The sequence below is a fragment of the Halichoerus grypus genome, chromosome 10 (genome assembly GCF_964656455.1).
Source record: "Halichoerus grypus chromosome 10, mHalGry1.hap1.1, whole genome shotgun sequence".
Taxonomy (NCBI): domain Eukaryota; kingdom Metazoa; phylum Chordata; class Mammalia; order Carnivora; family Phocidae; genus Halichoerus; species Halichoerus grypus.
Window position 1 is genome coordinate 6810430 of NC_135721.1, and position 27721 is coordinate 6838150.

Consider the following 27721-nt stretch of genomic DNA (forward strand, 5'->3'; position numbering starts at 1 on the left):
CCCGGCAGGTTACCACCTTCACGCGGGTCTCAGAGTGGAGTCAGACTCCAGCAGACTGACTCCAGAGCCCCCACTCCTAGCTGCCAGGAAATTCGTGGGGAATGCCATATAAAGTTTTCTATTTTTATTGTAGGACTTGAATGTCCTGATGTGCACTGAGGATGTCTGATTATATACATCTATGGCATTTCCAAAACCTCCTTGACTATCCTTGTTCGTGGAGCAGTTAACATCCATACTTACTATTTCTTAGACTCAGAAACTTCTCCACTGCGTTAGCTATAAAATGGTGTCCCAGTAAGAAGAGCTGACTAATGTTATACTTACCCACCCTAAAAAAAGATTGGAAACATGGGCCCCAGGGCAAGTCCACACATCAGAGTAGTATGACACAGCAGGTCATACGGTCCCAGTAAAAGTCTGACAGCAAGTGCTCACACGCCTCCTCCCACTCTCTGTTTCCAGCAGAGGTGGGTATGATACAGCCATGGGCTTTGTTGAATTTAAAACATGTGTGAAGAGAACTAGCCATCAAGTTCTGCGTAGCTGAGCTGAGTTTGCCAGCTCAGCTACGCAGAACTTGATGGCTAGTTCTCTTGGGTTGGCCAGAGCCTTGACTGGGTGGGTGGTCCTTTGAGGGGCAGGGGGTACGACAACCAGTACCGTACCTGCTGAGCTCCGGGCGTTTGCTGGAGAAGCCAGGTTCACCCACTGAAGAGATGAGAAAGAGGGTCAGCAAGGTTGAAGTGGTTGCTCAAGATCGTAGCTCTTATAATGAAGCTAGTATTAGAAATGAATTAGATCTGGTTTACCCGAGTCCTGATTTCGTGGGGAGCAGGGGTCAGCAAACCAAAAGGGCCAAATAATAAATATTTCAGGCTTGTGGGCCTAAAATATCACCATCTTTACTGCAACTACTCAGATGTGCCAGGGTGGCTTGAAAGCAGCCATAGACAATATGTAAATGACCAGGCATGATTGTGTTCTAATAAAACTTTATTTATAAAGACAGGTGGTGGCCCACGGGCCATGGTTTGCTGACCCCTGAGTTAGAGGAATCTTGAGACTTCAGTTCATTAGGGAAGAAAACATTGATCTCCCCTGAATTTGCTGCCTAGCTGTTGGGGATTGATTGCAGCTGGGTGCTCAATTGAAAGTGTGTTTACAAACAGGAAATGCAGTGAAAACGCAGGTCTAGGTTAAGATAACTCTGGCTAGTAAAGGTGGAACAGCCTATGTTTTCAATCCTTTACAGAATGGAGAATTGTAAATTATAAATCATGGCTTTTGGGGGTGGGGTGTGTCTCCATGAAGAGACATGATAAGAGTAACTTTCAAATCTTGCGGCTCTCATGTAACAATTGAGAGCCCATGTAGCAGCGGTGTGCGTGAGGTGGTCACCGGTAGACCGGATGCTGTGACCGAGAGGTCAGTGTGTGTGCATTTCCCACCCCTCTGCAGCCCAGCCCCAGTCGGCGAGAGGACCGGCCCGTCAGCTTCTACCAGCTGGGCTCCAACCAGCTGCAGTCTAATGCTGCATCTTTGGCCAGAGATGCTGCCAGCCTGGCCAAGGACAAGCAGAGGAGCTTTGTGCCCAGCATCTTGCAGAACGAGACGTACGGCGCGATCCTCAGTGGCAGCCCGCCTCCCACCCAGCCTGCGGCCCCCAGCACTGCCAGCGCCCCCCCACTACCCCCACGGAACGTTGCCAAAGGTACTGACCTGCTGTAGCTCCTGCCAGCGCATGAAGGGCATGATTTGGTTTTTGCTTTGGCAAGTTTATGGTTGCTTTGCTCCCTGCTAGATGACATTTGGGGTTTTTTTGTTTTTGTTTTTGTTTTTGTCTTAGAGTTGTTGGCCTCCTAAAGGAGCTCTTCATTCTTAGGGTTCTGAATGGTGATAGAGCATCTGACTTGATCCTTGTTCTGGGTAGAGGTGTGGCATCTGTGTCACGTGGGGAGTGCGGGGACCGCACCCGGGCAGGCTTGAGGTGGGTGGCTCAGCTCGTGATGCTGGTCCTGTGACACTTTCCTGCAGACCTTCTTCCTGTTCCTTTTCTCTCTGCTTTTACCATTCACCCACCTTCATTCTTTCCCGTTTCCTTTCACCCAGCCCCCATTCAGCCAGCTTGTGGTGCCTGTGATTATTTTTTATCTCTGTGATCCCCATGAAACAAAGGATAAAAAGATGCTAATTTGGGGAAGGATACTCAACCTCATCGTAAAAATACAAAATAATCCTGCGGGTCCAACCAATGCCTTAAGGGCCAAAGCTTGCTCCGCTTAACTTAGTTGCTCGGTCCCAGCAGAATGAGTTGGACTCAACAGATGCTGGTTTTTATTTTTACGAAAATGGGAACTGAGGCCCCCAAAAGTTAAGTGATTTTCCCAGGACTGAAGGTCAGCTGGCCGTTCTGCTCCTTGAAGGCAGGTCCGGCAAGTGGCCAAAACAGCTCCTGGCCAGTGGCCTCCAGAGGGCATCCCATGGGAGGGGGGGACAGAGCCCCACGGGGTGTGGTGTCCGGGCACGGTGGGGGCCGTGGGCTGCAGGTCCAGAAGGAGGTCCCACGGTGCAGTGGTGCTGCGTCTGCTCTCCGGGCGGGGGTGTGAGCGACGGTCGGTCGTGGCCTGGCTGGGGGAGTGAGCGTGGCAGCTGCCATCGGCTGGCCCGGTGCCTCACCCCCCATGGGGCCCTGCCCCCAGCACCCAGGGGGATCCCTCAGGGAGGCCAGAGAAGGCCAACAGGGGCCTGTCGTCTAGGTCACTGAATCGCACCCCCAGGAGTGAGTCCCCGAGAGGAGAGCAGGTGCTACCCGGCAGGCCCCGGAAACAGCGGCCTCACCTCCCCGACAGAGCCCACGGCCCCTGCGTGCCCACACCCCAGGCAGTGCTGCCCCCGGGCTCGAGGGGGCGCTTCCTGCGCAGGAGAGAAGCTGTAAGACCAGGCCCCAGTTGCCCTCCTCCCTGTCACCTCCTTGCCCTGGCTGGGAGGGGCCCACGGTCGGGTCCTCATGGGGCCTCTTGTCTCCCCAGCCTCCTCCCGTATCCTGTGTGCGGGTATTAATTTTGTAAGGCCGGAGCTAAAATGGTTTGGTCACCTCCACCCCATTAATGGCTTTTACTGACTTGTGTGTCATGGGAGGATTTTATTTTGCTCCGTTGGGCATGTGAAAGGAAAACTTCATCTTTTTTTTTTTTTTTGCTTTTGCTTTCCTAAAGTCTTAGAATGAGATGGTTTGGGATTTTTTCTGACTTCTTTCTTTCTTTTTTTTTTTTTTTGGACTATTCCTGTAGTTAGCTTCATGTCCTCCTTTGACAGTGTAGATTGTCCTTCTTCCCTGTAGCCCCCCAGAGAGTCCCTCTGGTTCTCAGTCTAGCCCACACCTGGCCCAGCAGGGAGTCCCCGCACAACAAACAGCAAAGGGAGTCCGCATTGCGTGGCCCGCACCAGGGCAGACGTCACCCACAGCCCGCATTCCTCCCCAGGCCCGGCCCCCCGTGTGGTGACCCCCTGTGCACGGAGCTCTGTGGGGGCAGAGATGGCGACCTAGCTGTGCTGGCTCCCCCGTGTGTGTCCGCTGCGCCCCCTGGGTGTCATGTGTGCTGACTTTTAGCCAGAAGTGTTTGCAGGAGGTGGGGAGCCCGTCCCCTGTTTCTGGTCTGCACCCTTCTCTCCTCGTGCTCTGAGAACAGGGGCTCCCCTGGGCCAGGCAGTGACGCTCACACAGCCACGGGAGGACTTAGGGAGCGGGGAGAGGCAAGCAGACGTCCAGAGCCTGAGTGCGGGGCTCAGGACATGTCATGGTGGTTATTCGTTTTCCTCTTCAAACAGTATTTATATTTGAGAAGGAAAATCAGTAAGGTTGTGAAAACCAGCTGGTAATTTTCCCAGAAGCATCCTTGGTCTGGTGTGTGTAAGTCTCTATCGTCCAGATGCCAGAGACAAAAGTTTCTTAAAAAATCAGGATTCTGTTTGTGGTCTTAGCGCTATTCTAGAAAGGTCATATTTACCATTTTCTGAGAGAGGGGATCAGTAATGCAGTGTTCTGTTTCTGTTTTTGTTCTGTGCCTGTGCGTGTGCATGTGCGTGCGTGTGCATGTGCGTGGGTGTGCATGTGCGTGCGTGTGCATGTGCGTGCGTGTGCAGTTCAGACAGCCTCCTCCGCTACTGCCCTGTGGAAGACAAACTCTGTAAGTGTGGACGGTGCAAGCAGGCAGCGATCTTCGTCAGATCCGCCAGCTATCCATCCACCGCTGCCCCCTCTCCGCGTGACATCTACCAGTACGTTTTCTCCTTTTTCCTTTCTTGCCAGTGGGCTCTTGGATCTGGATGGCTGGGGGGTGCTTTTGGCAGCCACGGGGGGAAAGCTGCGAAGCCGCATGCCCACAGGCAGAGGCTGCCAGGAGCCCAGCCCTGTGTGTCCCCCCCACCACCACCCCCACCAGCCCCTCCAGCCGCCCTCCCCAGCTGCAGACTCCTGTCTGTCCCGCATCCCGCCCGGGGGGGCTCACACACTCTCCTCCTCTGTCTTCCCGAGCACCTGAGCAACATTCCTTCCTTTCATGCACCAGCCCAGGGCTTCATTTCCTCTGGCCATTTGGTGGTTCTCAGTATTTGGGCACAGTCATGTGGATGTGATCTGGTATGTGTTCTTCTTCAATGCCAACACGTGGGTGAAAGGCCCAGGGCCTAGGGGAGGGGGCTGGGGGGGAGGAATGTCTTTACTGGATCAGTGGGGCAAGCCCTGAGCCTGTCTCCTTCCTGCTCTGCGTGGGCTGTGGGAGGGAGGAGCTCCAGCCTGAGGGGGCAGGCTTTGAGAGCGCTGAGTTGTACCCAGGTTGTTCCTGCGGTTTTTAACCTAAGCAGCAGCCCAGCCCCAGCTGCAGAAAGTGCTACGTGTGCGTGCGCTGGAGGCCCTGGAAGGTTCCGTGGGTGTCCCCCGTCCTGTCCTGAGCGTGGCTTCGGCCTCAACGAGGATGGGGCATGAGGACCCTGGGTATTTGGGAGCAGCATGAATGTTTGTTAGAGAGGGGGAAGCTGGTAAAGGAGCCAGGGGCTCAGGGCCCAGCTCCCTGCCTTTCTTACCAACTCTCTAACTTTTGGGGAAAGCACGTCACTTTGAGCCTCAGCCTCCGAGTCTGTAAATAAATAATAACCTCTTTGCCCTGCTCCCCTCAGAGATTGTGGAGCCTTTACAGAGTTAGTTCTTTACAGGCTGTCTCAGATGGACCTGCTGGAAGCCTGGGGAAATGGGTAGGACCCATGGGTCAGCTGAGGACCCAGCTCGCCGGGGGTGGGACTGGGGCAAGACCCCAGCCCCAGCCTCAGCCTCCTGCTGCTGTCTCTCCAGGTCTCGGTGGCTTCCCCACAGAGGAAGATCCTCACAGGCTCATAGAAACGTTTTAATCCTAACTTGAGGCTTGGAAGGACTCCCTGCCAATACGGTTTTCTAAAAATCTACAATGAAAGGAGGGTGTTTTCCCTCATGAAATCACCATTAGAAAAAAAAAAAAAGCCCTTCCCAGAAGAGCCTCTGGTGAGAAGGCTGGGGTGTGACGAAGCCTGACCCTCTGTATCCCTCTCCTTTTCTCTTTCCACAGATCCCCCGGCTCCCACTGCGCCCCCTCCGCTAGCAAAAACGCCCAGCGTGATAGAAGCCTTGAGCCAGCAGAGCAAGCCGGCCCAGCCTGGGGTCCCACTGAGCAAGGCCCCGCCCCCGCCCCCCAGCCGCCTCCCCCAGAAGAGGCCCGCTCCCGGGTAACCGTCTTCCAGCCCCCCCACCAGGGCCCGGCCGAATTGCCATTCTTGCTTCTTGCATTCAAGGTTCCCAGTGCCAGTGGCCCCATTACTTCATCTGAAGTTTCTGTACAAACACTGAAATCTCCCGTGCTTCTACCACGTGACGTTGGAGCCCGGATGCCACCTCAGTAACTCATCAGGGTCAAGGGTCTTAAACATAACTTACCAAGAACTTTTAAACTGTAAAAATTTCACACAAATGTGTATCTGACATCCACGTAATGAATTTAGACTTCTGTTTAGTACAGACATTGGGTTTTGGGAATTAAGGTCAAGATGCCAGGCCTCTAGGTTCAGTTTGTTGCTCACTCACAAGGTTGTCTTGCTCATATGCACCCTCCGCAGTGTGGGGCGTGTATTTCCTACAAACTAGGATGTTCTCTTGCATCGACACGATACGGCCACACAGTCAGAGAATTAACAGAGACACATGACTACCTTCCAAACCTCAGACCCCATTCAAGGTTTGCCATTTGTCCCTAGAACATCCTTTACCAAGAGGCATCTAGTTCATGGTCTCAAGCTGGAAAATGGTTTCGTTTAGTGGCAGTGATACTTAGAAGCCAAGATCTGAGTGCTTTGTGTGCTCATTGCTCTCGGAGGGTCGCCGCTCCCAGGCAGGCCCTCTGAGTGGTCAGGACCGGGGATACACACACGTATATGCCTAGGTGACCATCCGTGTAGATACACCTTTATGAACACATTTATCTCTGTATTTCTATCTCGTCTTGAAATCCATGAGTTCACACTATCTCCCATTGCAAACCACAGCAAGACACAACCGTTTTATTATGCTCCCAGACTCTGTCCGGAATTTGGATTAGCACAGTGAGGAAAGCTTGTCTTTTTCTCCACAATATCTGGGGCCCTAACTGAAAAGTCTCAGAGGCGGGGATGGTTCGACACAGCAGGTGACTCAGAGGCGAAGGGCTCATAACCCCTCTCCGCTCCGCGCGTCCGGTGGTTGGTGCCGGCTGCCGGCTGCCGCTGCTGGCTGGGATACTCACCCGTACGGGGCCTCTCCGTGTGGTGAGGGCTTCCTCAGATCATGGTGGCTGGGCCAAGAACGAGTCCCAGGAAACAGGCACAGCCCTGGAGAATGTCACTGGCCAGGGTTGAGGTGGGGACGCCGGAGCACAGAGTGGTCACAGACTCCAGATCTCGGGAAAGAATTTGGGGCAGTATTTTCAAAACACCACAGGGTTCATTCTCATCCTCTCCCTCTCCGTGCTCCTTACTCCCTTTTCCAGTGGTGAGAAATCTGGCTCCCATCCCTGCCTCCACCTTTCCTCTCCCTGCTGAGAGCTGGGGTCCCCCATGGAGGTCTTCTTCACCCTGCTGGGGTGCTCTCACTGGCCTGCCAGGCAGCTGCCTGCCTTGTCCCCCTCAGGTACACCGTCAGGCCTGTCCCTGCTGAGGCCCTGACTCCCCAGGGCGCGTCTTTTTTCGTCCATGCCACCAGGTAGATGATGGAGTCTTTCAGGATAGAAACTACATCCTTCAGTTCTTTATCTCCCGGGCCCAGGGTTACTTCCTGCGGGAGCGGCTGGGTCGGGGCGCCTCTGGCCAGAACCGGTCCCAGGGCTCCACCTGGAGGCCGGGGCTGGAAATGCAGCTCTGCAGCCGAGGGGCCGTGCTCTGCCACCTTCTAGCTGCCATTTCTCCATTGCTGGCTGGCTTTTTAAATCTGCCTTCTGGGAGATTTTCCTCATTGTATCTTCCAGTTCTTTTACTGAGCTTTTCATTTCCACTATCACATAATTTTCAAGTTAATAGTATCCTGTTTGTTTCATGGAATCGTTTTCTCTCATCTCAGATTATTAGTGATGGGTTCGGGGCAGTGTTTTTGTTTATGTTAGCTTTTGCTTTTCTGAGTAATTTGTTTCTTCCATGTCCATTGTCTTTGTTTTCACTTCTGTTATGTTAGAGCCTTTTTCCTATAAATCTGGTGTCCCTGCCCAGAAGTTGGCACTTCAGCTGAGGCATTAAAACCGATCGCAGCCCGTACCCTCATGCTCAGAGCTGCCAGGTGGGCTTGGCTGTAGACAGTCTCACGGGGCACTTTCACTGGGGAACCCTGAACTGGGGCCTTTTTTCTTGAACAACTCAGGTTCCTTAGAGAACAGTCTTTGTTTCTTGCCTGAAGGGATCTGGTTTTCTAGGAGTTGAAAAAAGAAATTAAGTTAAGCTTTTACTTAGTCCCCCCCTTTTTTTAAGAGAGGTGGGGCAGGGCAGAAGGAGAGAGAGAATCTCAAGCAGACTCCACGCTGAGGGCAGAGCACAACATGGGGCTCGATCTCACGATCCTGAAATCATGACCTGAGCCGAAATCAAGAGTCAGACGCTTCACCAACTGAGCCACCCAGGAGCCCTTAGTCCTCCTTTTTTAAAGATGTGCCCCAAAACCGCACTGGTGTACTCCCTAGTCCAGACATGCTCTATTCTACCTTCTCCAAGAATAGAAACTTCTGGCCTTCAGTGGGTTGAGGGAGGGTAGTTGCTACTCGGGGTTGGGCTGGGAATCCAGGGATTCAGTAGCTCCTTGAGCAGATTTTGGGCCCATCTGTGTTTACTGCCCTGCCTTACACCCCCCTGTAGGGGCTTATGAGCCTTGGGGGCTCAGAGCACAGATGGGGGTCCTTCAGGGCTTCCTCACTGCACGAAGGGTCCCCCTCCGTAGGTGAGCTGGCATGGTTAGGATCCGTCCCTCCAGCGGCCGCTTCCAAAATGTTCCCTCTTCAGGTTCTCTTGGTACTTTTTTGGTTTAAGTTTTTTCTAATCTTTTTCCTTGGGAGAAAATGGAAGTAAATGTATTTCAGTCTGCTTTTTTTTAACCAGAAGACTCTCAGAACTTTTTTAATACTGCTTTGTGAGATCTCTTTCTAAAACATAGCGTGTTACATCCTTGCCTTCCTGTTCTAAGTGGCACGTCCGCGGTCTCCGTGGCGACTGAGTTACACAGCAGGGCGGGGAACACTCGCACGTCTACGCTGAGTGGCCGCAGCCGGTGCTTCTCTGGGTTCCTGCATCGGGGTCTGCGTCTGCTTCAGCTTGCTCCCCTCTTCCCCTGTCGTAGCTGCAGACTTCCTCTTCCCGGGCTGTTCTCTCAGATGCCAACTCCCGTTTGAAGTTCTAGATGAGAGCCGCTCGGCGTCCGGTGGCTCCGACGGGGTGTTGGCTGCTAGTGCCCGGGGTTGGGCACGGCCGTGCCGGGTGGGCTTCATCTCTGGCACCATCTGACCTGATTTTACCTGCTTCTTGGGATCCTTTTCTCTCCTCTCGTCTGACCAGAGGGAGAGGTGGGGAGGGGGCAGAGTAGATGATGCTAGGGTATCTCCAAGACCACTTTGGATGGGTGGAAGCCTGCCCTCGCCGCCTGGTGGGGTTCTGCTGTGAAAGAATACGCTGTGGGGCCTCTTGGTAGAGGAAGCGCCCACCCTGGTCTCACTCTGGGTGTACATCTGGGATTTTACATGGGCTCTCTTAGAGCAGGCCTGATCAGCCCCACGCATATTTTTGTATGGCCCACAAGCTAAGATGGTTTTTGGTTTTTAAATGGTTGAAAAAACCAAAAGAAGTCTCTGTCATGACACACGACAATCATGTGAAATTCAGATTCCAGTGCCCGCAAATACAGCGTATGGGGCATGGCCCCACTCGGGTTTCTGCGTTCCCCGTGGCGAGTGCCGTGTGGCAGCACGAGATTTCGTACACAAGGCCTGGAATATGTACCGCCTAGCCCTTTAGAAAAAGGGTTCGCTGACTGGTGTCCTTGAGAATCAGGCCTTTCCTGGGGGCCTTCCTTAGTTGGGGGTGACTGAAGGCAAAGGGGGGGGCAGTATGATGACTTCTGTCCTGACATTGATGGAAATCACACGGCGAGGCCTGTCAGCTGGGTGGGGCCTTCACTTGGTAGGTGTTGTTAGATTCTTGAAAGTATCGTAAACTCAGTGCAATGTTTTCTTCACCTTCGGTCTGAGCACAGATGGCTCCCTTGGAAAGAGGGGGTGAGGTGGGGGTTGAGAAGGTGCCTGTGGGGCCTCAGGCACCAGTAAATCTACTTTCCCCTTCTTTTAGGGCTGACAAGTCGACCCCACTGATGAACAAAGGCCAGCCGAGAGGACCTGGTAATTCTTTCATTTGGCCCCGGGGCTCACTGCTGCTTCCGCGGGGCAGCGTGGGCGAGGTTTGGGCCGCAGCTGCGCCCCTGCCTTCCACGGCGCCTCTGCTGCTCCCGCTCCCAGGCTGCTCTGTACCGTGTCCTGCCTCCCTGTGCCCTGCGGGTGGGGCCGGGCAGGGACCTAGAAATCTGCAGAGGAGCTGGCGACGCCTGTCCCGCTCCGTGACACTCACATGCCTTGCACGTTGGACAGAGGCTGCATGGAAGTCACAGCTGCTTGGGCCTTTGAGGGACTTTTCCCTCCATAGATCCGGAAATCTCTGGAAACCTGCCCTTCAGACATGATGCTGTGGCAATTATATTAAGTGTTTATAACTCATTGGTTATGCCTGAGGGCATATGGTGACGTTGATTCATTTTGGCCCTACAGGAGTGGATCTCTCTGGAACAGAAGCTCTGGGTCCTCTGTCCAACACTGCCGTCCTGCAGCCCCCAGCCCCCATGCCCAGGAAGTCACAGACAGTAAGTGGAAGAGCCCCTCCTTTCCTGCCTCTTTGCTCGGGCCGGCAGTGAGCGGGAGACTCTCCAAGGAAACCGGTCTTTCCCTCTTCCCCTTGGGGGCGGATGGGAGGCCTCTTCCTGGATCTGGGCAGGACACAACCCCAGAGCTCTCCAGCCGGTGGGCTCAGCGCCCTCAGCACGGCTCCAGGACGGACCCCCACATGCATGGGGCATTACTCCTAGCTCTCTGCACTCAGCTGGGATGGCTTAGCTTTTCCCTGGGCCTCCCGGAAGTCCCCCAGCCCCTGAGCTACACCGATCCGCCCATCTTGACACCTGTGGGCTCCTGAGCCTCTGGTCCGGACCCCTGGGACCAGTTGGAAACAAAGTGGCCCCCTTCTCTGCCCCAGGAGCTGACACCTCCCTGCCACACTAACCTCTGACCCTTCCTCTTCTCAATACAGACCAAGTTAAAGCCCAAGCGGGTCAAAGCTCTCTATAACTGTGTGGCTGACAACCCAGACGAGCTGACGTTCTCCGAGGGGGATGTGATTATCGTGGATGGGGAGGAGGACCAAGAGTGGTGGGTGAGTCGGGGGCCTGGGCCCGGGCTGTGCCTGGGAGGGGTGGAGCTGAATCCTTGCCCACGTGACCTGCGAGGCCTGCTCCCGGGTCAGGGCTTCTGCCTGTGCATCCTCGGGACTGCTGGCCGTTCTGTCCCCTCAGACGTCTCTGCCAGGGACACCCACTTCTGCGTGGGCCTCACTTATCCCCCCGGGGTGGGGGGTTCTCTCACATTAGGGTGCAGACCACTTGGGCTGCAGTTTCCAGAGTGCACTTCAGGGTCTGAAATGAGGCTTTGAGTTTAGAGGTGGTAGTGTCGTCCCCCACATCGCCGATTTGGTGGAGGGAGGCATACAGAAAGCTGACCTGGGGGCAGAGTCCCTGGCTGTCGGCCTTGGTCCTGAAACGAGCCGTGACATCCAGGTGGGGGCTGGAATGGCGTGAACATGGTGTTTCGCCGGGTGGCCCTAAGAATCCAGACTCAGCACTTAACAGACTTGGTGACGTTATGTCACTAAGCTTCAGTCCCCTCGTCTGTGAAAGGGAAGTCACCTCAGCACCACAGGAGAGAGGATACGGAAGGCCCCCAGTAAGAGGCTGTATTAACAATGAGGACAGCGGGCCTTGCGTGGGAGGCTGGTAGTGTTTGCGCACAGTGGACGCCAGGGGCCCAGTCCTGGAGGTCGAGCTCGGGTGTCGCCCTGCTCTGTCGAGTGCGAGGCACATCAGGTGGTGCCCCCGGCAGAGGGAGCCTGATGAACTCAGTGCCCTGCCTCTTTCCCCTCACGGGAATCGGGTGTCCGTTCGCCAGAGCTCCCTCTTCTGTCGGCCTAGCCACACCCAGCAGCCGGGCAGGACAGGGGGTGCTGCTTGTGGTTCTGGGTCCGGCAGGTGTGCGCCCACAGCGTGCGGACCTGAGCTCACTCCCTCCCCGACTGCCCCCCGTGCCCAAGAGCTGAAGCAGGTCTGGCTCTCACGCTTGTGTACAAGGCGGCGTGAGGCGGGGCTCCAGCCTGGCAGTGGGCTCAGCCATCTGGGAAACGCTAGGGTGCACAGAAGGAAATGCTGCCCAGAAACTCAGCAGCGCCCCCCGCCTTACCAGGTGTATTACAGAGATTTTCTTTTTGACTTTTACTTACCTACATAATTGACGTTGTTGAGCTCATACTCGGTGTATAACTTGTATAATTTACCCAGAGTGAAAATCAGTGGATCCCTTGAAGCCTTTCGTAAATGCTTGACTACGTTTAGAGCCCACTCAGGCGTTTGCCACTTTCTGTGACTTTGCAACTCACAGACTTCTGACGCTCGGTTTCTCCATTAAAGAAAAAAGAGGCAAGTGGGGGGCAGGAGTCGGACAGCTGTCCTGCCATCCCCACCCCCCCCGGACGCCAGGACCCCGGCGCGTGCGCTTCCGGGCAGACACCTGGCCCACCTGCCCGAGCGCTCCCTGACAGTGGGCCCTTGAACAACGTGGGTGTGGGGTGTTTTCTGGTAAACACAGGATAGCACTTAAATGTACTTTTTCTTCCTTGCGATTTTCTTCACATTTTTTCCTCTCCAGCTTACTGTAAGAACACAGTATGTGTAATACAATCTACAGTGTATGTGTTAGCTGCTGCTCATGTTATCTGTAAGGCTTCTGGTCAACAGTAGGCTATCAGCAGTTAAGATTTTGGGGAGTCAGGAGCTAGACGCAGATTTTCAACTGCGGGGGGTGGGGGTGGCACTTCGAACTTCCAGGTGGTCAAGGGTCAGCTGTATTTGAAACACGAGTGAAAGAAAAAAGGGAAAACAGTTCAGATGTCTTACCCAGGTCATTCTTTCTCAGAAGAAATTGTTCTGAACAAATTTCTTTTTTCCAAATGCTATAGCATTGTCCTTCGAAGTTTCTAACATTTAGAATTTTTATAACCACCTAAACTTTTATTCATTTCAGATCGGCCACATTGACGGAGATCCCAGTCGCAAAGGAGCATTTCCCGTATCATTTGTGCACTTTATTGCTGACTGAATTGCTACTGAACAAAAACACTTCTTTTAACAGTTGTTATGTTCCTGTTTGTTATTGGTACCAAAACTCTTGCCAGATGACCAGTTTCATGAAATATATTGTCCGGTAGCCCACTTTCTCTAACTCCGCTCTTCTGTTTTACAAACTCAAAGGCAACTTGTATGTATAAATGAATTGTTTTTATAATTTGTGGTTTTCATGAAATACTGCCATACTTTTATTAGGGAAAAAACGGAATTTCCTAAAAGGTGAACTGAAAAGTTATTTAACTCTACGTAATCAAGGTCGTCAATCTACAGAATTAGCTGAACCTAAAAGTATTTGAGTATTAGAAAGAAATTCTTCCAGCCTTTCCTTGGCCTGCTTCTAGAGTCGGTGACCCTTTAGTGCAGCTTTTTAGGAAGTTGGTAAACTTGCTTTAGAAGTAGCCCAGCCCTGGACTTTCTAGATAAAATGCTATCAGTTCACCTTTAAAGACTTTTTTTTTTTTTAAGATACATTTAAAGATTTCCTTTAGAATCCACCCAAGGTTTAGTTAAAGCAACTTGGAAATTTACACCTTAGCATTGTACTTTCCAGCCCTAATTTGTGAGGTTGCAACTCTCATTGTATTCTGCATGTGCGTATAGCCTGATGTGAACAATCCTACCTAGCAAAACTACCCATGGTTTATTACGGCATATGGTAATAGCAGCTAATTCAGTTCCACGTTCTATAAACCTGCATTTCCTGAATTTGGTTAAAAACTAAGGATGATGGATTGCAAAAACAGTAGTTCTTTACACTAGTTTATATGCTTTAGGTGTTTCGGATTCGCCTTCTCGACCCTCCTCGGTCACGCAGCTAGAGCGCTGTGGTGCAGACCCCACTGTTAACACTGCTCTTTCCCACTGAGTGTACCACTGCTTTCCCTCTCCAGCTCCCGGGAATGTTTACTCAGCTTAGTGTCTTGTACTTATATACTATACCAACAGGAACGGTGTTACACTGTCTTGAACTCGAAGCTGTCCATTTGTTTGTAATCAAGAGCATATCAGAAATCTGTAGGTCCCAGGTAATAAAATACTCCCGAGCAGACATCCCCATTTCACGACCAAAGTCCATCACGTCATTCTTAAACGGAAGCTCCTGGGGGTGGGGGGGTTAGGTTGTGTGTGATAAAATCAGAATTCATTAGTTTCACGAACTTGACTGTCATACCTCTATTTAGTAATTGTGAGCATAAGATTCATAATAGGAATATTGGACATTTTGGCACTCTTTGAGAATAAATAGGCCTATAATGCCCACTCGGATTTCTACCGGAAGTGAAGGGATAAGTGTAGGTCTGGGCTTGGAAAGCGAGGCAGCGATCCTTTCATCCATGGTGGTGCTGGTACATTTGATTGGAGCAGCCCATCTTTATTAGGCACGACTCTTCTAAGTGCAGAGCCTTTTTTTTTTTTTTTATTGCATTGTACTTTTTGTTGCTATTATAAAGGAAAACAGAACAAACTGGAATGTTTTATGATGTTGTATGGCAATTGCTTTTTAAAGCCTTTCAAAGTTCCGGGTAAAAATGTGTTAGATTTTTTTTTTTTTAAAGCACTACATCTATTTTCACTAATTGTTAATTTCTGTTGTTTGAACCCTTCATTTAGTTAATTCCCTCATAGATTTAAGAAAGTAAACAGATATACTTTGCACAGTGCACTTCTTATGTATATTTTAACAAAGTCCTCTTGCATCTGTGTTTTATAATCAGCCTTTTGACTACTTGGTGCCAGATATCTAAGGAATTAAAGTTGAGTCTCACCAACATTTAAACACCAGTCCCAAACTAATCTGTCAGGTTCACTGGTACATAAATATCTTGGAAATATTTTTTCCAGCTGACAATTTGGTGGTGCTATTGTGCAGTAATTAATATTACTCTTGCCAGAGGAGAAATTATATTAACTTCCCCGCTAACATCCTTTCCTAGTTATTTGCTCTTTGCAAATTAAAAAACAACTGAGAGGAAGCAAAACATTGTAGATAACTATTTATATTTAAAGTTTACGTTTCATGAACTCAGCTGCGGGATCCCGGCATTTTGCATGCCATTTTCCATCAGATCTGACTTCTAGAGATGAGGACTCCAACATGTGCACAGACTCCTAGGTCTGTGTGATCTGCTACGGGGTGGAGAGCATAAATACGCAGCTCGGAATGCTGTTTGAGATGTATGATACTCGATTCGTTCACTTGATTACTTCGATCTAGTTGCAGCGCAACTGTGTATATTGTATGACCTAAATCGATTCTTATTTTCGTTGTCCTTAATGCAGTGATTTATAATTAGAGCATGTTCAGTAAGTTGACTCTTCCTGTTAACTAGTCATTTGACTGGAAAAAAATAAAATACTTTTAAATGGACATAGTGTTATTTGTAATGTTTTTAATCCTTTAAGCACTGCATATTAAAATGGTCCTTTAGAAAAACCCACTAGCCTACTGTGCGTGAGATTCTTTCGACGCTGTTATTTAACACGCGTGGTAATCTTTCTTCTCTGAACTCCGAGGTAAATACTTTGGTTTACTAGCATGCCATCCTGACATACACTTTTAAAGTTTTACTTTTTGTGAGCTGAGAGGGCAGTGTTGCTGTTCCAGACCAGTGTGGCCAGAGCTCCCAGCCAGTGGGCCCACGTGCTGCGCAACAGAAAGCATTCGTCCTCCTCAGAAAGCCCTCTGCGCTCACCTACTCACTGCGCGCACGTCTGTCACACTTAGGTGTTACGCTCATTTGTGTTTAAAAGTGACTGACGGGGGGGCGCCTGGGTGGCTCAGTCGGTTACGTGTCTGCCTCGGCTCAGGTCATGATCCCGGGGTCCTGGGATCGAGCCCCACGTCGGGCTCCCTGCTCAGCGGGAAGTCTGCTTCTCCCTCTCCCTTCCCCACCCCCCACTCCTGCTCTCTCTGTCTCTCAAATCTAAAAAAATAAAAGTGACAGATGAGGTTTCTTTTTTAGTCCCAGAAAGCCAACAACCTCATTGAGACTTAACTCACTGTAATAAGACACATTTTAATAGAAAAGCAAATGATCACTATTTTATACACTGCATTTCTCCAGAAAATCTCGAGCAGGGGATCACTTTCTATTTCCAGAGTAATTCAACACTGCAGATTGAAAACCACCGCCCTTCCACATGAAGTCAGCTTCCACTAGACTGCAGAATTCAAGCTTTCTCAGATGTTAATACAGAGTCAAAAGCGGTGGATAAGACTTTGCAGATGGCTTGTGCCTGTTCCTACGGTTAAGTGAAAAACATAGAGTAAGAGACTTCACCGACCTCTTCCTGAATTAGTGTGGCCAGCAAAGGTATAAATGTGACCCTCTTAACACCCCCCCACACCTGCCCACCAACAGCTTTGGGAAGCCCGGACACCACGTCCCCTGGGCCGCCTCCTGCGTCCCCTCTGGGAGAAGCACCTGCAGACAACGTGTAGGAACTGGGCCTTTGGGAAGGACACCGATGCGGCAGTGGGGTGACGGCTACAGAACAGGACGGGCTTCCGCCCCGGCTCTGCATCTGCCCTGCCCTCGAGATGCCCGCACGGGTGAGTGCTCGTCCCGGCCCCACTGACCACCCGTGGCAGGTCCCGGCAGCTGGCTCACCGCCGGCCTGACGGTCACCCGCACTCTGCCGGGCGTCAGATGCCCTGTGGGGGGCATCTCCTCGGCCTCCCAGAAGACTGGCCGTCTCCTCTGGCTTTACCACCTTGCCCGGTGAATGAGGCGAAGCAAGGCAACATGAAACCTCACCAGGCTGTTGCACTGATAGACCCAGAGGCTGTACTCCTCGTTGCTTGCGTCGGTGGTCTTCAGGGCCAGCAGGCTCTTTCCGGCCCCCAGACCGTCGTCGTAACACACCATGCGGATGATTAAATACAGAGCGTGCCGGTGTAAGACGTCCTGCAGAAGTCAGGAGAAAGAAAGATCGGGACTCTTGACATACTGACCTTTCTCTGCAGAATTTACTGTGAGGCTTCAAACAGAGCATATCTATGCATCTGGCAGAAAACAGCTGTAGAGGTTTTTTTGCCCCCTAAGGGACATTCCAGAATGCTCAGTTATGGGGCCGCTTGCCTTCAGGGTTATCCCTTCCTACTAAAAATTCCAGAAAAACAGGAGTAAGACCTGAGTTCAACGGTCCTGTTCCCTGTGCCCAGCGTCCGTGCTGACAACTGCTGAGCTGGCGCAGGGTCCTAAGCTGAAACCGCATTAGGGGCCAGCAGTGGGGGTGTTGGCCGGGGCCCCACCATCCAGGAGAAGTAAAAGGAGGCCTCTCTTCATTCACCCTAAGAAATCGGTCATTTTTTAGGACCAGCTGCCAGGAATGTTTACCAAGCAACAGTTCTGCAAACGAGCAGAGAGAACAAGTGGGCCCTTAGCAGCCTGACTTCCAAGTACCTGAAACCCACTTTTTCCCTAATAAATTCTACTTACATACTGATCTGATGTTGATACTTTTATACCATACTTGGAAACTCCCATAATGAATTCTTCCTCCAGAGGAACGAAAGGCAACTTCCCATCTTGCTTTAAAGTAAAAATAAATCACATGAGCTACGTTAAAAAGTACGTTACATTCCTTAAATCTGATTAGTCAAGTTTAATATCTGGCCATCACAAATCCAAACCCTTTCAAGAACGCGGGGTATGCAACAGCCCAGCAAAAATTGTTCCTCAAAGAGGCAGAAGGAAAATCGTCGCCAAGGTTTGGTTTGATGTCCACAGACCTGAGCAAAATTCACATCCATTTGTCTTGATGTTATCCCTAATTGCAAACAGAGATCCCACTCACAGATCCCAGTGAGGCTTAAATATTTACATTAGAAAAATAAAGGTATTTAGATTTTAAAATACTCAAAGCTTATGCCGATGTCAGCACAGGAAACCATCAGGAAACAGAGCTGCAGGAACCCCTCTTCAAAGCCATTTTACATCCTACCCAGATGGTAGGTACGTCTGGTTGCCCCCACATCCCGGGGCTGTGAGCTTGATGTGCAGTTACTTGGAAACAAAACAGCAGATGATAGCTGATGGCTTCCCTAGCAGATTATCCTGTTTTATTCCCCTAAGTCAGAATACTGCCTAACTTGTCTAATGCCACAATAAAACAGAGAGTGGGCAATCAGTAGATGTCCCGTACTGTGAATGTCTGTATGGAACCATTTGCCTACATTAAAGAACTTCTGGTAAAGAAGCTGTGTCTGCACGCCTTGATTCTTGGGTCCTCACACGGCTACGGTAACCTCTTCCAGTGATTTCTCACAGTAGGGTTCAAGCATTCCCAGAATCAAAAGATGAGAGAATACTAACGCTATTGTCAATAATGGAATTTTGACAAGCCCGCAGACTACGGTGCTCTGAGGAACTCAGCAGTCGTTAACAGAATGAAAATGATCCTAGTGCACTTCTCGGGGGGGAAACATTAGCAATCTTCTCAGTGTAATATTTCGGTGAGGTGTTGCTTGCCCTCGTTGGAATGACAGATGCCAAGCCAAACGCTGGGATATTAAGTCCAGACTACCCAGAGGTCTCTGTGAAACGCACATTCGGCTGGCTGATGCCCCGCAGACAGAATTCCTGTGCTTTATGAGTGCACGAAGCATCGTATTTAGTGATCCCATTCTCCACGATTCACCAGACCAAACAGCCTTAAGAGTAACCAGCGCTCTAAGAACTGATAAGGGAATCTTTCCATTGTGGAAATAACCCTTTGTTAATAAATACAAAGACCTGCGATGCCATTTTCTAGAAATTCAGGAAGCAACTTACTGTCTTTGGCTCATCCACTCCCACACTAGCAAGGGTACAGATCTACAGAATTCGATGCACTGACCTTACACCTTTGCTTTGTCTTCGCTTTCATTCTTAATTTTCCTTCATGATCATTTTTTTTTAATCTTCTTGACTGGGGTATGTTTTTGAAGCCCACCTCACTTCAATTCTTGTTGCTAACCGGGTGTGAGCGCATTGATAGGCCAACACCACTAGGAGGCTGATTATTGAAGGAGTTGCGACTAGTTCAAAGGAGACTTGCTAAGGCCTGCCAGTCTGTTTTAAAAGACAGACCTATGGTGTATATAACCCATCACCGCACTCAGCTCCTCATTTAAACGAGGAAGTCAGTCAGCTCCCAGAAAAGTAGAAAGTGCTGTTTCTGAAGGAAAGAACTCTCTGTTCCCATGGGACTCTGTCTCTAGGCACCTTGTACCACCTATGATCACAGTGCTCGATAAATATTTTAACAATGATAAAAGCAGAACATCTTTCTCCAAAGCCATGAATTTATTTTCTAGAATGTTCTAAAATTTTTTTAAAAATTGCTTTTTACCTGGGCAACATCTATATAATTTATCAGGTCTAGGGGCCCTTCGAGACTTTTTCCTTCAGAGAATTTCAGTTTCTCAATGGCACCAACATATTTTATTCGAAATTCTGCACAGGTATCTGAATTGTTGTTGCTTTGTCCTAAAGGTGAAAGAAAAATTTTAACAGTAAGACTTCAAAAGAAATTATCTGCATTACAGCGTGTCCTCAATCCCTTCACAAATAAAAAAGACTGTGTCATCAGAACTTAACCTTTAATGAAAATAGAAAAAATTTTAGTGCAAGATTACTTGAAGTAATAGGAAAGAACTTGGAATTTAGCCTCTTCCTCCGCGACTCTATCCTAAATGTATAAAAGTCTCAATAAAAATAAATTAAAACAGGAGGAAAATAAAATGCTGACTAGATAACGAATGAGTACCTTCCCGATACATTAAGATATTTAAGCTTTTTTTGGTTTCTTCTCCCTCTTTACCATGTTCACTGTTGTTTTCCTGATTCAGCAAATCTGGTCTACCTCTCCCAGTCAAAAAAAACAAATTTTTTTTTCCCTGCAGATGGAATAATGCCAGACAGGAAGTCTCTTCACATGAACAGATGTTAGGTTACACGACATATGGCAACAGGCTGAAGAACCGTGTACTGTAAAATCTAGCCGGGGCCAACATGGCCACAGTGCATTATGTTATCTGCCATGTTAAGGTGATACTATGTGGTTACTTCTAGGTTATGCTTATGTAAAAAAAAGACGTCCACATTTTTAATATTTTTAAGGCATCTGGAAGCAAAAATAATAGACTTTGCGCTACTATCTTCTCTCGTACATGATATGGTTCTTCATCCCACCCCTCCGTAGTCCCCACTTTTTACAGACTGACTAGTCTATGATCCTGAAGGGATCTGCCTTCGGCTCAGGTCATGGTCCCAGGGTCCTGGGATCGAGCCCCGCATCGGGCTCCCTGCTCAGCGGGAAGCCTGCTTCTCCCTCTCCCTCTCCCCCTGCTTGTGTTCCCTCTCTCGCTGTGTCTCTCTCTCTGTCGAATAAATAAATAAAATCTTTAAAAAAAAAAAAAAAGGAACGTATTGTGCTGCTCTGGTAAAACTACATGAACACCGGTTAAGAGCCGTACTGAACGGCCCAAGCCTTCTCCGTACCTGAGCTTTTGGTCGAATCTGTATCGAGGCTGGCCACAGTGCTGGATCGTGACAGCCCCCCAAGGCTAGAATCGACAGACTGAGAGACAACAAACAAACAAAAAGGTAAACAGAATTAGACACACTGTCTTCTCTCAAATTCTCTACCAAACATTCAAATCATTTACTTATTACAGCTGAATCAACATAGACAAAAGCAGCTCAATTACTCAAGCAGATCGACTATGACAGATTTTTCTAAAGACGAATTCTACAGCAAACTTCAAAAAACCAGGTAGTCCCGAGAAGAACCATGAGAGACGATGGACTCTGAAAAACAAACTGAGGGTTCTAGAGGGGAGGGGGGTGGGAGGATGGGTTAGCCTGGTGATGGGTATTGAGGAGGGCACGTTCTGCATGGAGCACTGGGTGTTATGCACAAACAATGAATCATGGAACACTATATCTAAAACTAATGATGTAATGTATGGGGATTAACATAACAATAAAAAAATTAAAAAAAAAAAAAAAAACAGGTAGTCCCGCCTGCCCTTCCCAGAACACAACATCAGATAACCGTGGTGTGGACATTCCCAGTATGAACCAAAACTACTACCTCTGCCTCCTTGTAAGACACCTGGTACTCAGGCTGTGTGTGAAAATCTACACTTTGTTTTCACATGATCTCCACGGAACCCAAAAAGAACCCTGTGTGGAAAGCAGGCAGGGAGTATGATTCTATATAATCAAATGAGCAAAGACAGCCAGCGGGGTGAAGTGATTTACCCAAGGTTACATCAAGGAACTAGCCCAGCCCTCTGATCAAGGTCTCCTCCTCCCCATCCCCATGCTCTGCCATTAGTCCGACTAGTACCTGGCCTGCTCGGTCATGCATGGGCCGGCTGGCAGACCAGAGTGCAATTATCAGTGTGAATTGCAAAGGAAAACCAACAAAATTGTTAAGCAAAACACGAAGAATCATACACGTTAGCGTAGATTCTATAGAATTGTGCTCTGAATATGCTTTGTTTCTTTAGAAATAACATTCTGTGAAAACTTTTGATTCAAAAAATGAGTCCCTTCTTTGCACCTCAAATCAAAATTAAATTTTAAAAGAGCAATATACTCAAATTTTTTCAATGTTCAAGAAGTGAATCAAGGTGAATGCAAAAATGTATCAGGTCTGGTAAATATGTTTTTTCCCTTTTTCGGTAATTGCTCTTCTTGCAGTAAAATGTAAAATGAGAAGAGAGCTATATGCACAGAGACGTTCCCCATAATGTTACGTGTGGGACTGAACACCGGAAATACTGTACGTACTCAACGGGTGAGGGGGAGAGAATTGGAATTAAGATGCTGTTATAAACTGAGACTGACTTCTGGGATGAGCACAACCCCCGAAGTGAGTAACAGAGTGAGCTTTTGTGCTCCAAACTACTCCCCCACGCTGGAAAGCACCAGCCCCCATTGAACCTCTCTGCACGAGGAGAACAGGAAGGGAGAAACTGGTCTGCTTTTCCCATATCCAGAACAGACAACAAGGAGAGCTTACATCAACCTAAAACACACACCTAACAGTCAAAACTTGGCTTAGAGACCACACGGGGGTCACCACCATCTTCGGGGTAAGGCCCTCATGGGTGGCCCCCTTCTGCCCTCTCCAGCCCTGCTGGCCACATCAGAGAACCCACGGCTTGGAGCTAATATCTCAAGCCATCAGCAAGTTCCCTTAGGAATCTGAAAATCTACTCCGCCAGCAGCGAGCCATCAAGTCTCCCTTTCTCCTTTCTCTGGTCTAGAAAACAAGAAGCAGGCCCGACCAGTTTCCCAGGCTGAGGTCCTCACACCAGGGCTGCAAAGCTAACAGCAGGGAGGTTCTTGACTAGCTTCAGTTCAAAAACCTTCAAGAAAACTCAGTCTTGCCACTCTAAGGCAGGATTCCTAAAACGTCCAACTTCCGTGCTTCTGGCTAGGAGCATCTCAGCTCAGTGAAAATCCCGAGGGGCAGTCGTGTGTGTCTTCATTCACTGGGGTGAGGTCACCGTCGCTCGGGTGGTGCCCACGGGCCAGCGTGGCCCATCCCCCCGGAGGAGGGGGCCCCTCTGCACTGTGCCACGGGCTCGTCCCCTGCCTCACAGCGTCCTGGCACTGCGCACGCTCGTCTTTGAAAAAAGAGAGCTCACGGGGTGGAGACTGTGAGAACCACGGCCTAGGTCCAGGGATGAGGACTCAGCCCTCGATGGTCCCTTCGCAGTCATGTACCCGGCTTCTCTAGAGTCCTAAACATGGCATTTGCCTCACGATCCAACTCACTCGCTAGTAAGTAAGCAGACTTCTAGTTATGCACACACACCCCACACCCCGGAATGCAAGAGCTCCGGCCCCTGGATGGGCCTGCAATTTCAATCGTGTGCAACAGTTAAAAATCAGTGTTTCGGTGAGACCATTCACACGTCCTGTGCCATCCAGGTTCGTGAACTGAATCATCTCAGGAACTCTCCAGAACAAAAGAAAATTAAATCAAGCACAGGATGGGTCTCTAGTGCCCAAAATAAATGTCAAAACACACCTAGTTTGAGGACTACCAGCAGCTGCGCCGTGGCTAGGAGGCTCTGTGCGGGATCAGGAGAAACAAAATGCTCACTGCTTGGCCATTCTGGGCCTATTCCCAGCCCCCCTACCTTGCTCTTCGTACTGATTTCACTACTTTGGGAACTGCTACTACTGTGTCGCTTTTTGCCTTTCCGGAACATTTTTCACCATAGCTTGATCCAAAGGAGCTCCCCTAGGAGAACAACTGGTGGTTAGTTAGAGCAAGAAAACCACCTCGAAATCACTTTATGCACAACAGGAATAAAAATCATCAATTCCTTCCCCGTCCGCGGTGCAGTCCTCCTACTGGAAACCGAAATCTTTTCCTTTGGCCACCAAATTTGGATACTATTGCTTCATTCTTTCTTTCTTTTTAAATTTGAAAAAAATAACCCAATGAACCAAAAGGACAGAAACCTTCCGTCATACCTGGGGGTGTGAAAAGCATTGTTCTGAGAAGTAACAGACACACGTCATCTACTTCTCAAAATACTCCAGTGCCTCCCTTCTCTTTAATCAATTCAAGACAGTAATAAAATAGGTGACATACTAGTTTACCAACCGAGATCCTGAGATTCCGTTGCTATCTTGGGCTGACATTCTGTAAATGGTAGGGCTTAGAACAGAAGACATAACTACCTCTCAGAAATGGGCATTTTTCTCAATGTCTTGAGCTACCTTTAAGTAAAAGTGGACACAAAAACATTCCCAGGCGCCAGCCCTCCCCCCCTTGCTCTGTAAGGCCAGGGAAGGAGGTGACCTGAAGTTTTCCAGAGTCAGTCTTCCATGCATCTTTTTTAAAGTAATAATTAATGCCTGGGAAACAAAATTTATCCTTGCCCATTTCATAGGAGCACATCTATTATTATACTTGAAAAATTATTAACTAACCTGCATAACAGTTTATAGTTCAAATACTTCCAAAGACATCGTGTCACTTTTATCCTCACAACAACCTGGTGACACATTCAATTGCTCCAGCTGTTTTTTAAGGGTATCCCTCATCTGTGCTGCATATTATCCCGGGGGGTCCAGGCCCCCAGCCTCAGAGGGCTTACAGAAGGTAGGTTATAATCTGCATTTTATAGATGAGGGAACTGTGACCCATCTTTCAGGAGGCTTCATGAGTAAGATTACAACAAATTTTTACCAAAGATTGGATCCTACAGAGGGAACAAGGGAATCTGCTTACGGTAGAAGGAATACTACTGTATTGTCTTCAAAGGTCCCATAGACGACAGTGTGCACAGAGAGCTTCCTCTCATTCTGACATGGTCAATTCTTTTCAGAAAAATGAGGTACCTGATGAAGGAAAAAGAATGAGTCAATCAAGGGGAGGTCACTGAATGTCCTATGAGAAGTTTCTCCCACTCTATTTGGAGACCCCATTCTCAGTCCACTCACCAGCATCTGACCTTAGGCCGCTTGCCCAAGACTGACCCTCAAGCCCAAGCTTTTTTATTAGCCCCATCATATAACTTATTTCTATGTTTTTGCTTGATTTGTGAAGTAGCAAGAAAATCTGATTTGTTCACTCATTCCTGAGTAACCAGTGAGCAGCTTTTAGGTGCTGAGGATATATCAGTGAATGAGACAGATAATGCCCCTGACCTGACCTCAAGGAGCCCATTCTCAGAGGGATGAGACAGACCGACAAGAAAACCAAATACATTGTTAGAAACAACTGATAATGAGGGAAACAAAAGCAAGTTCAGGATTTACAACTGATGGAAGGAAGGGTGAGCATTTTAGACAGAAAAAGATACTCTGAGGAAATGAACAGTAAGGAGACCTGAAGAAGGAAGGGACGGCGGCCATGTAAGTGCAGAGGAAGAGCATTCTGGCAGAGAGTTGGGCAAGTGCAAAGGTCCTGAGGGCACACCTCAGCTGTAAGGAATAGCGAGAGGCCAATGTGGCTTTCACCCAAGCAGGAAGGAGGGAGAGGGACAGATCCACAGGAGGGAAAGATCCACAGGAGGCCTTGCAAACCACAACAAAAGTCTGGGGTTTATTTTGGGTTTAACAGAAAGACTTGAGGGGCTATTAAAAAGCAGTCAAGTGATAGGATGAGACTTCTGTTTTGGAAAGATGATGGGCTGCAGGTAGAGGACTAGCTGCAGAGGATACAAGTAAAAAGAGGGAGGTGAATTATCAGGCTATACTGGGGATCGTTTGCTGCCATTGATCACCTAGCATTCAAGGGATGCTTTTCAGTCAGGATGAGATGGCAAGAGAGCCTTATTCCCAGGTCTACACAAACTGGGTTAACCTAAGCAGCATGAAGTGCCATGTTAGCGATCTCTGATCAGTCAAAATATTGGTGTGTAGCATATTTAAGGACATTATATTTTAAATATATATAGAGAGAGAGAGAGAGAGAATTTACTGAAAGGGAGTGTACACATACACACACACACACACACACGTTTCAATATAGGTAACAATTTTAAATATGATTTTAAAATAAAATTTGATTCTATTGCTAGTGAAATCCTGAAGCATCCCTTCAAATCCCTGGAATACGAGAATGCTTTGAAAATCACCCCATTGGTATTATCATGCCTTTGCAACTCCTAAAGACTTTCCATCACCAATCTAGGAGCTGAGGGAGGGAAAGGCATTTTATTAAAGTCTTTGAGATCTGCTGCTATTTTGATGCATGTTCTTAAGCAAATCATTCTTGTCTCTAAATTATTCATGCATGAAAATGAGACCAGAAATACTGATTGTCACTTGGATGTTCCAAACTTGTCAAATGCAAAAATGCCTGAAGCAAACCCTTTGTCTTCCTTTCCATATCTGCTCCACCTCTCTCCTCTCCCTTTCAGTAAATTCTATTATTTCTGGTAGAAACCAGGAAATCACCAACTGCACAAAGTCCTCCAGGCCCCACATCGAATAAAATACTAAGATCCACTGAATCTACCCCCTGAACAGTTTGCTCATCCACACCTCTAACAGGCCCATGCCATCACTAGACCGTTGCTGTATATAAATACTTTTTCATCAGCTGATCCATCAGTGTGGATGGATCCTCAACCCAAAACAATGCACAGATACATAGTTTGGCAGGCCATTTAAGGAATTCATGTCCCAACGGGACTCCCTGCCGCTTTAAATCTACCACCAAGCTCCAGCTAAAATGATTTCTTTAAAACTCAAATCTGATGCCATTAACGTGCTTATAATCTTTCACGGGCTCACCAAAGTTAGAGACTGAAGTCAAAGCTCTCTGCCAGGACATGCAAGGTCCTGCATGGCAGGGCTCCTACCTACCTCTCCAGTCTCATCTTCCACAACCAGCTTCATACCTTATTCTCTAAGGAATGCAAAGCTTCTCCGGGTTCTCAGCATGCACTCTGCTGTTTCTATGCTTTGCTCCTATAATTCTGTCTGCCTGGAATGCCCTTCCACCTTTTATTCATTCAGCTAACTTTACTCACCTTTCAAGACTCAGTTCAGGCTGCTTCTTTACTAAAACAGAAAGCTTCCGTTGGACCTCCAGGTTGGGCTAAAGGACTGGTGCTCCACAGCTTGAGCATGCACCCTAATCCTAGCCTTAGCCTGCGGTTGCCTACTTAGAACTGTCTCACTGTGAGCTCCTCAAAGATGGGGGTGAGATAATTCCTCCGTGTACCCAATGCTTGGCACAGACTGGCAGAGGACATGCTTAATGAACTGAAGACCCTGCTGGGAAGATGACATCCAAATGACTTCGTGTCCTGAACACCTACCAGGTGCTGCCCAGTGCTAGGTGCTACCTGCACCGCTAAGGACCAGCAAGGCTGCGGAGGCGCAGCCCCTTTCAAACGAAGAAGCCGAAACGCCAAGGGCCTCGGCCAAGGTCGCCAGGCTAATCATGGGTGGGGCCAAGTTCGGAACCTAGACAGACCGACGCCAAAGCTCCTTCTCGACCCCACCCTGCTTCCCCTGCACTCCGCACCGTTCTGTTGTGCCTGCCACGTGCAGGTGCACAGGGTGACAGCAAACAAGACACACTCCACCCGGGCCTTCCTCAGTGAGGGATGGCGGGGGGGGTGGAGCGGTGCAGAAACCAGTGGGAGCCGGCACAAAAAAGCAGTGCTCCTCACGCCCCGCAGAGCAGAGCTTGACTCAGGAAACAGCCCCGCGGAAGCTCCCACTCCCGCCGCCGAGTCCGACGGGACCGATCCACACACGACACCTGTCGTCACAGGAGCGGCAGTCCCACCCCAAACAGGAACCGGGCACCGGGGGCACTGCATCCTCCTGCAGGCCCGGGCCCGCTCCTCAGCTCCCGCCGCCCGCCCCTAGCCGCCTCGGGGCCTGGGTCCCGGACCCCGGGAAGGCGGGTCCCCGGGGAGACCGCGGCCCCAGCGGCCCCACCCATCCGCCCCACAGCGGGCCTCCCCGCCGGCGCCGCCTTCGGGGCCCGCGTTCCCTGCCAGGCTCAGCCCGGGTTCGGCCAGGGCCCAGCTCTCACCTCACAGCCAGTGGCCCGCCGCCGGGGCCGCCCGTGATCGGGATCAGACACCCACCGGCCCGGGAACCGACGCTGGGGCAGCCACTCCAGTTCTAATTCCAGCGCCAGCTTTTCCGGTGCCCCCGGCCCCGCCCGCCGAGCCCCGCCTCCGAGACATCGCGCAGGCGCAGCCTG

The 27721-nt window shown here is 49.6% G+C and overlaps 2 protein-coding genes across 10 annotated transcripts in view; one reads left to right on the plus strand and one right to left on the minus strand.

The window, feature by feature from the left end:
- Positions 1–15395, plus strand: part of ASAP2 (ArfGAP with SH3 domain, ankyrin repeat and PH domain 2) — a 167184-nt gene extending 151789 nt beyond the window's left edge. For 5 of the 8 annotated variants that reach the window (XM_078055944.1, XM_078055945.1, XM_078055950.1 and 2 more), the window contains 7 exons: positions 1462–1714; positions 4147–4281; positions 5601–5757; positions 9877–9926; positions 10350–10441; positions 10885–11007; positions 12924–15395. In XM_078055944.1, coding sequence (XP_077912070.1) covers positions 1462–1714; positions 4147–4281; positions 5601–5757; positions 9877–9926; positions 10350–10441; positions 10885–11007; positions 12924–12998 — 885 coding nt within the window. In that variant the 3' untranslated portion in view covers positions 12999–15395. Of the gene's footprint in view, positions 1–1461; positions 1715–4146; positions 4282–5600; positions 5758–9876; positions 9927–10349; positions 10442–10884; positions 11008–12923 lie in introns of those variants that run through there. The other 3 variants (XM_078055946.1, XM_078055948.1, XM_078055951.1) reach the window with 2 other exon arrangements.
- A 629-nt stretch (positions 15396–16024) lies between these two features.
- ITGB1BP1 (integrin subunit beta 1 binding protein 1) lies at positions 16025–27704 on the minus strand. Of its 2 annotated transcripts, none has more exons than XM_036097542.2 (8): positions 27548–27704; positions 24278–24387; positions 23175–23278; positions 20515–20593; positions 19364–19500; positions 17470–17562; positions 16786–16935; positions 16025–16270 (listed from the first exon to the last, which is right to left on the minus strand). In XM_036097542.2, exons 3-8 carry the CDS (start codon positions 23244–23246, stop codon positions 16199–16201), a joined length of 603 nt encoding a protein of 200 aa, XP_035953435.1. In that variant the 5' UTR covers positions 23247–23278; positions 24278–24387; positions 27548–27704; the 3' UTR covers positions 16025–16198. The 2 variants fall into 2 exon arrangements, with proteins under 2 accessions (XP_035953435.1, XP_035953437.1); XM_036097544.2 differs by lacking the exon at positions 27548–27704 and adding an exon at positions 26529–26547.
- Positions 27705–27721: the final 17 nt, after the last annotated feature.

What these genes read in the sequence shown, in the direction of transcription:
- ITGB1BP1 (XM_036097542.2), bottom strand. Translation starts at nt 23,246, where the DNA reads ATGTTCCGGAAAGGCAAAAAGCGACACAGTAGTAGCAGTTCCCAAAGT. An exon ending in ATTATATAGATGTTGCCCAG is followed by an intron (nt 17,563 to 19,363) that starts GTAAAAAGCAAT and finishes TTTACTTTAAAG; the next exon opens with CAAGATGGGAAGTTGCCTTT. An exon ending in TCTATCAGTGCAACAGCCTG is followed by an intron (nt 16,271 to 16,785) that starts GTGAGGTTTCAT and finishes ACTTAACCGTAG; the next exon opens with GAACAGGCACAAGCCATCTG.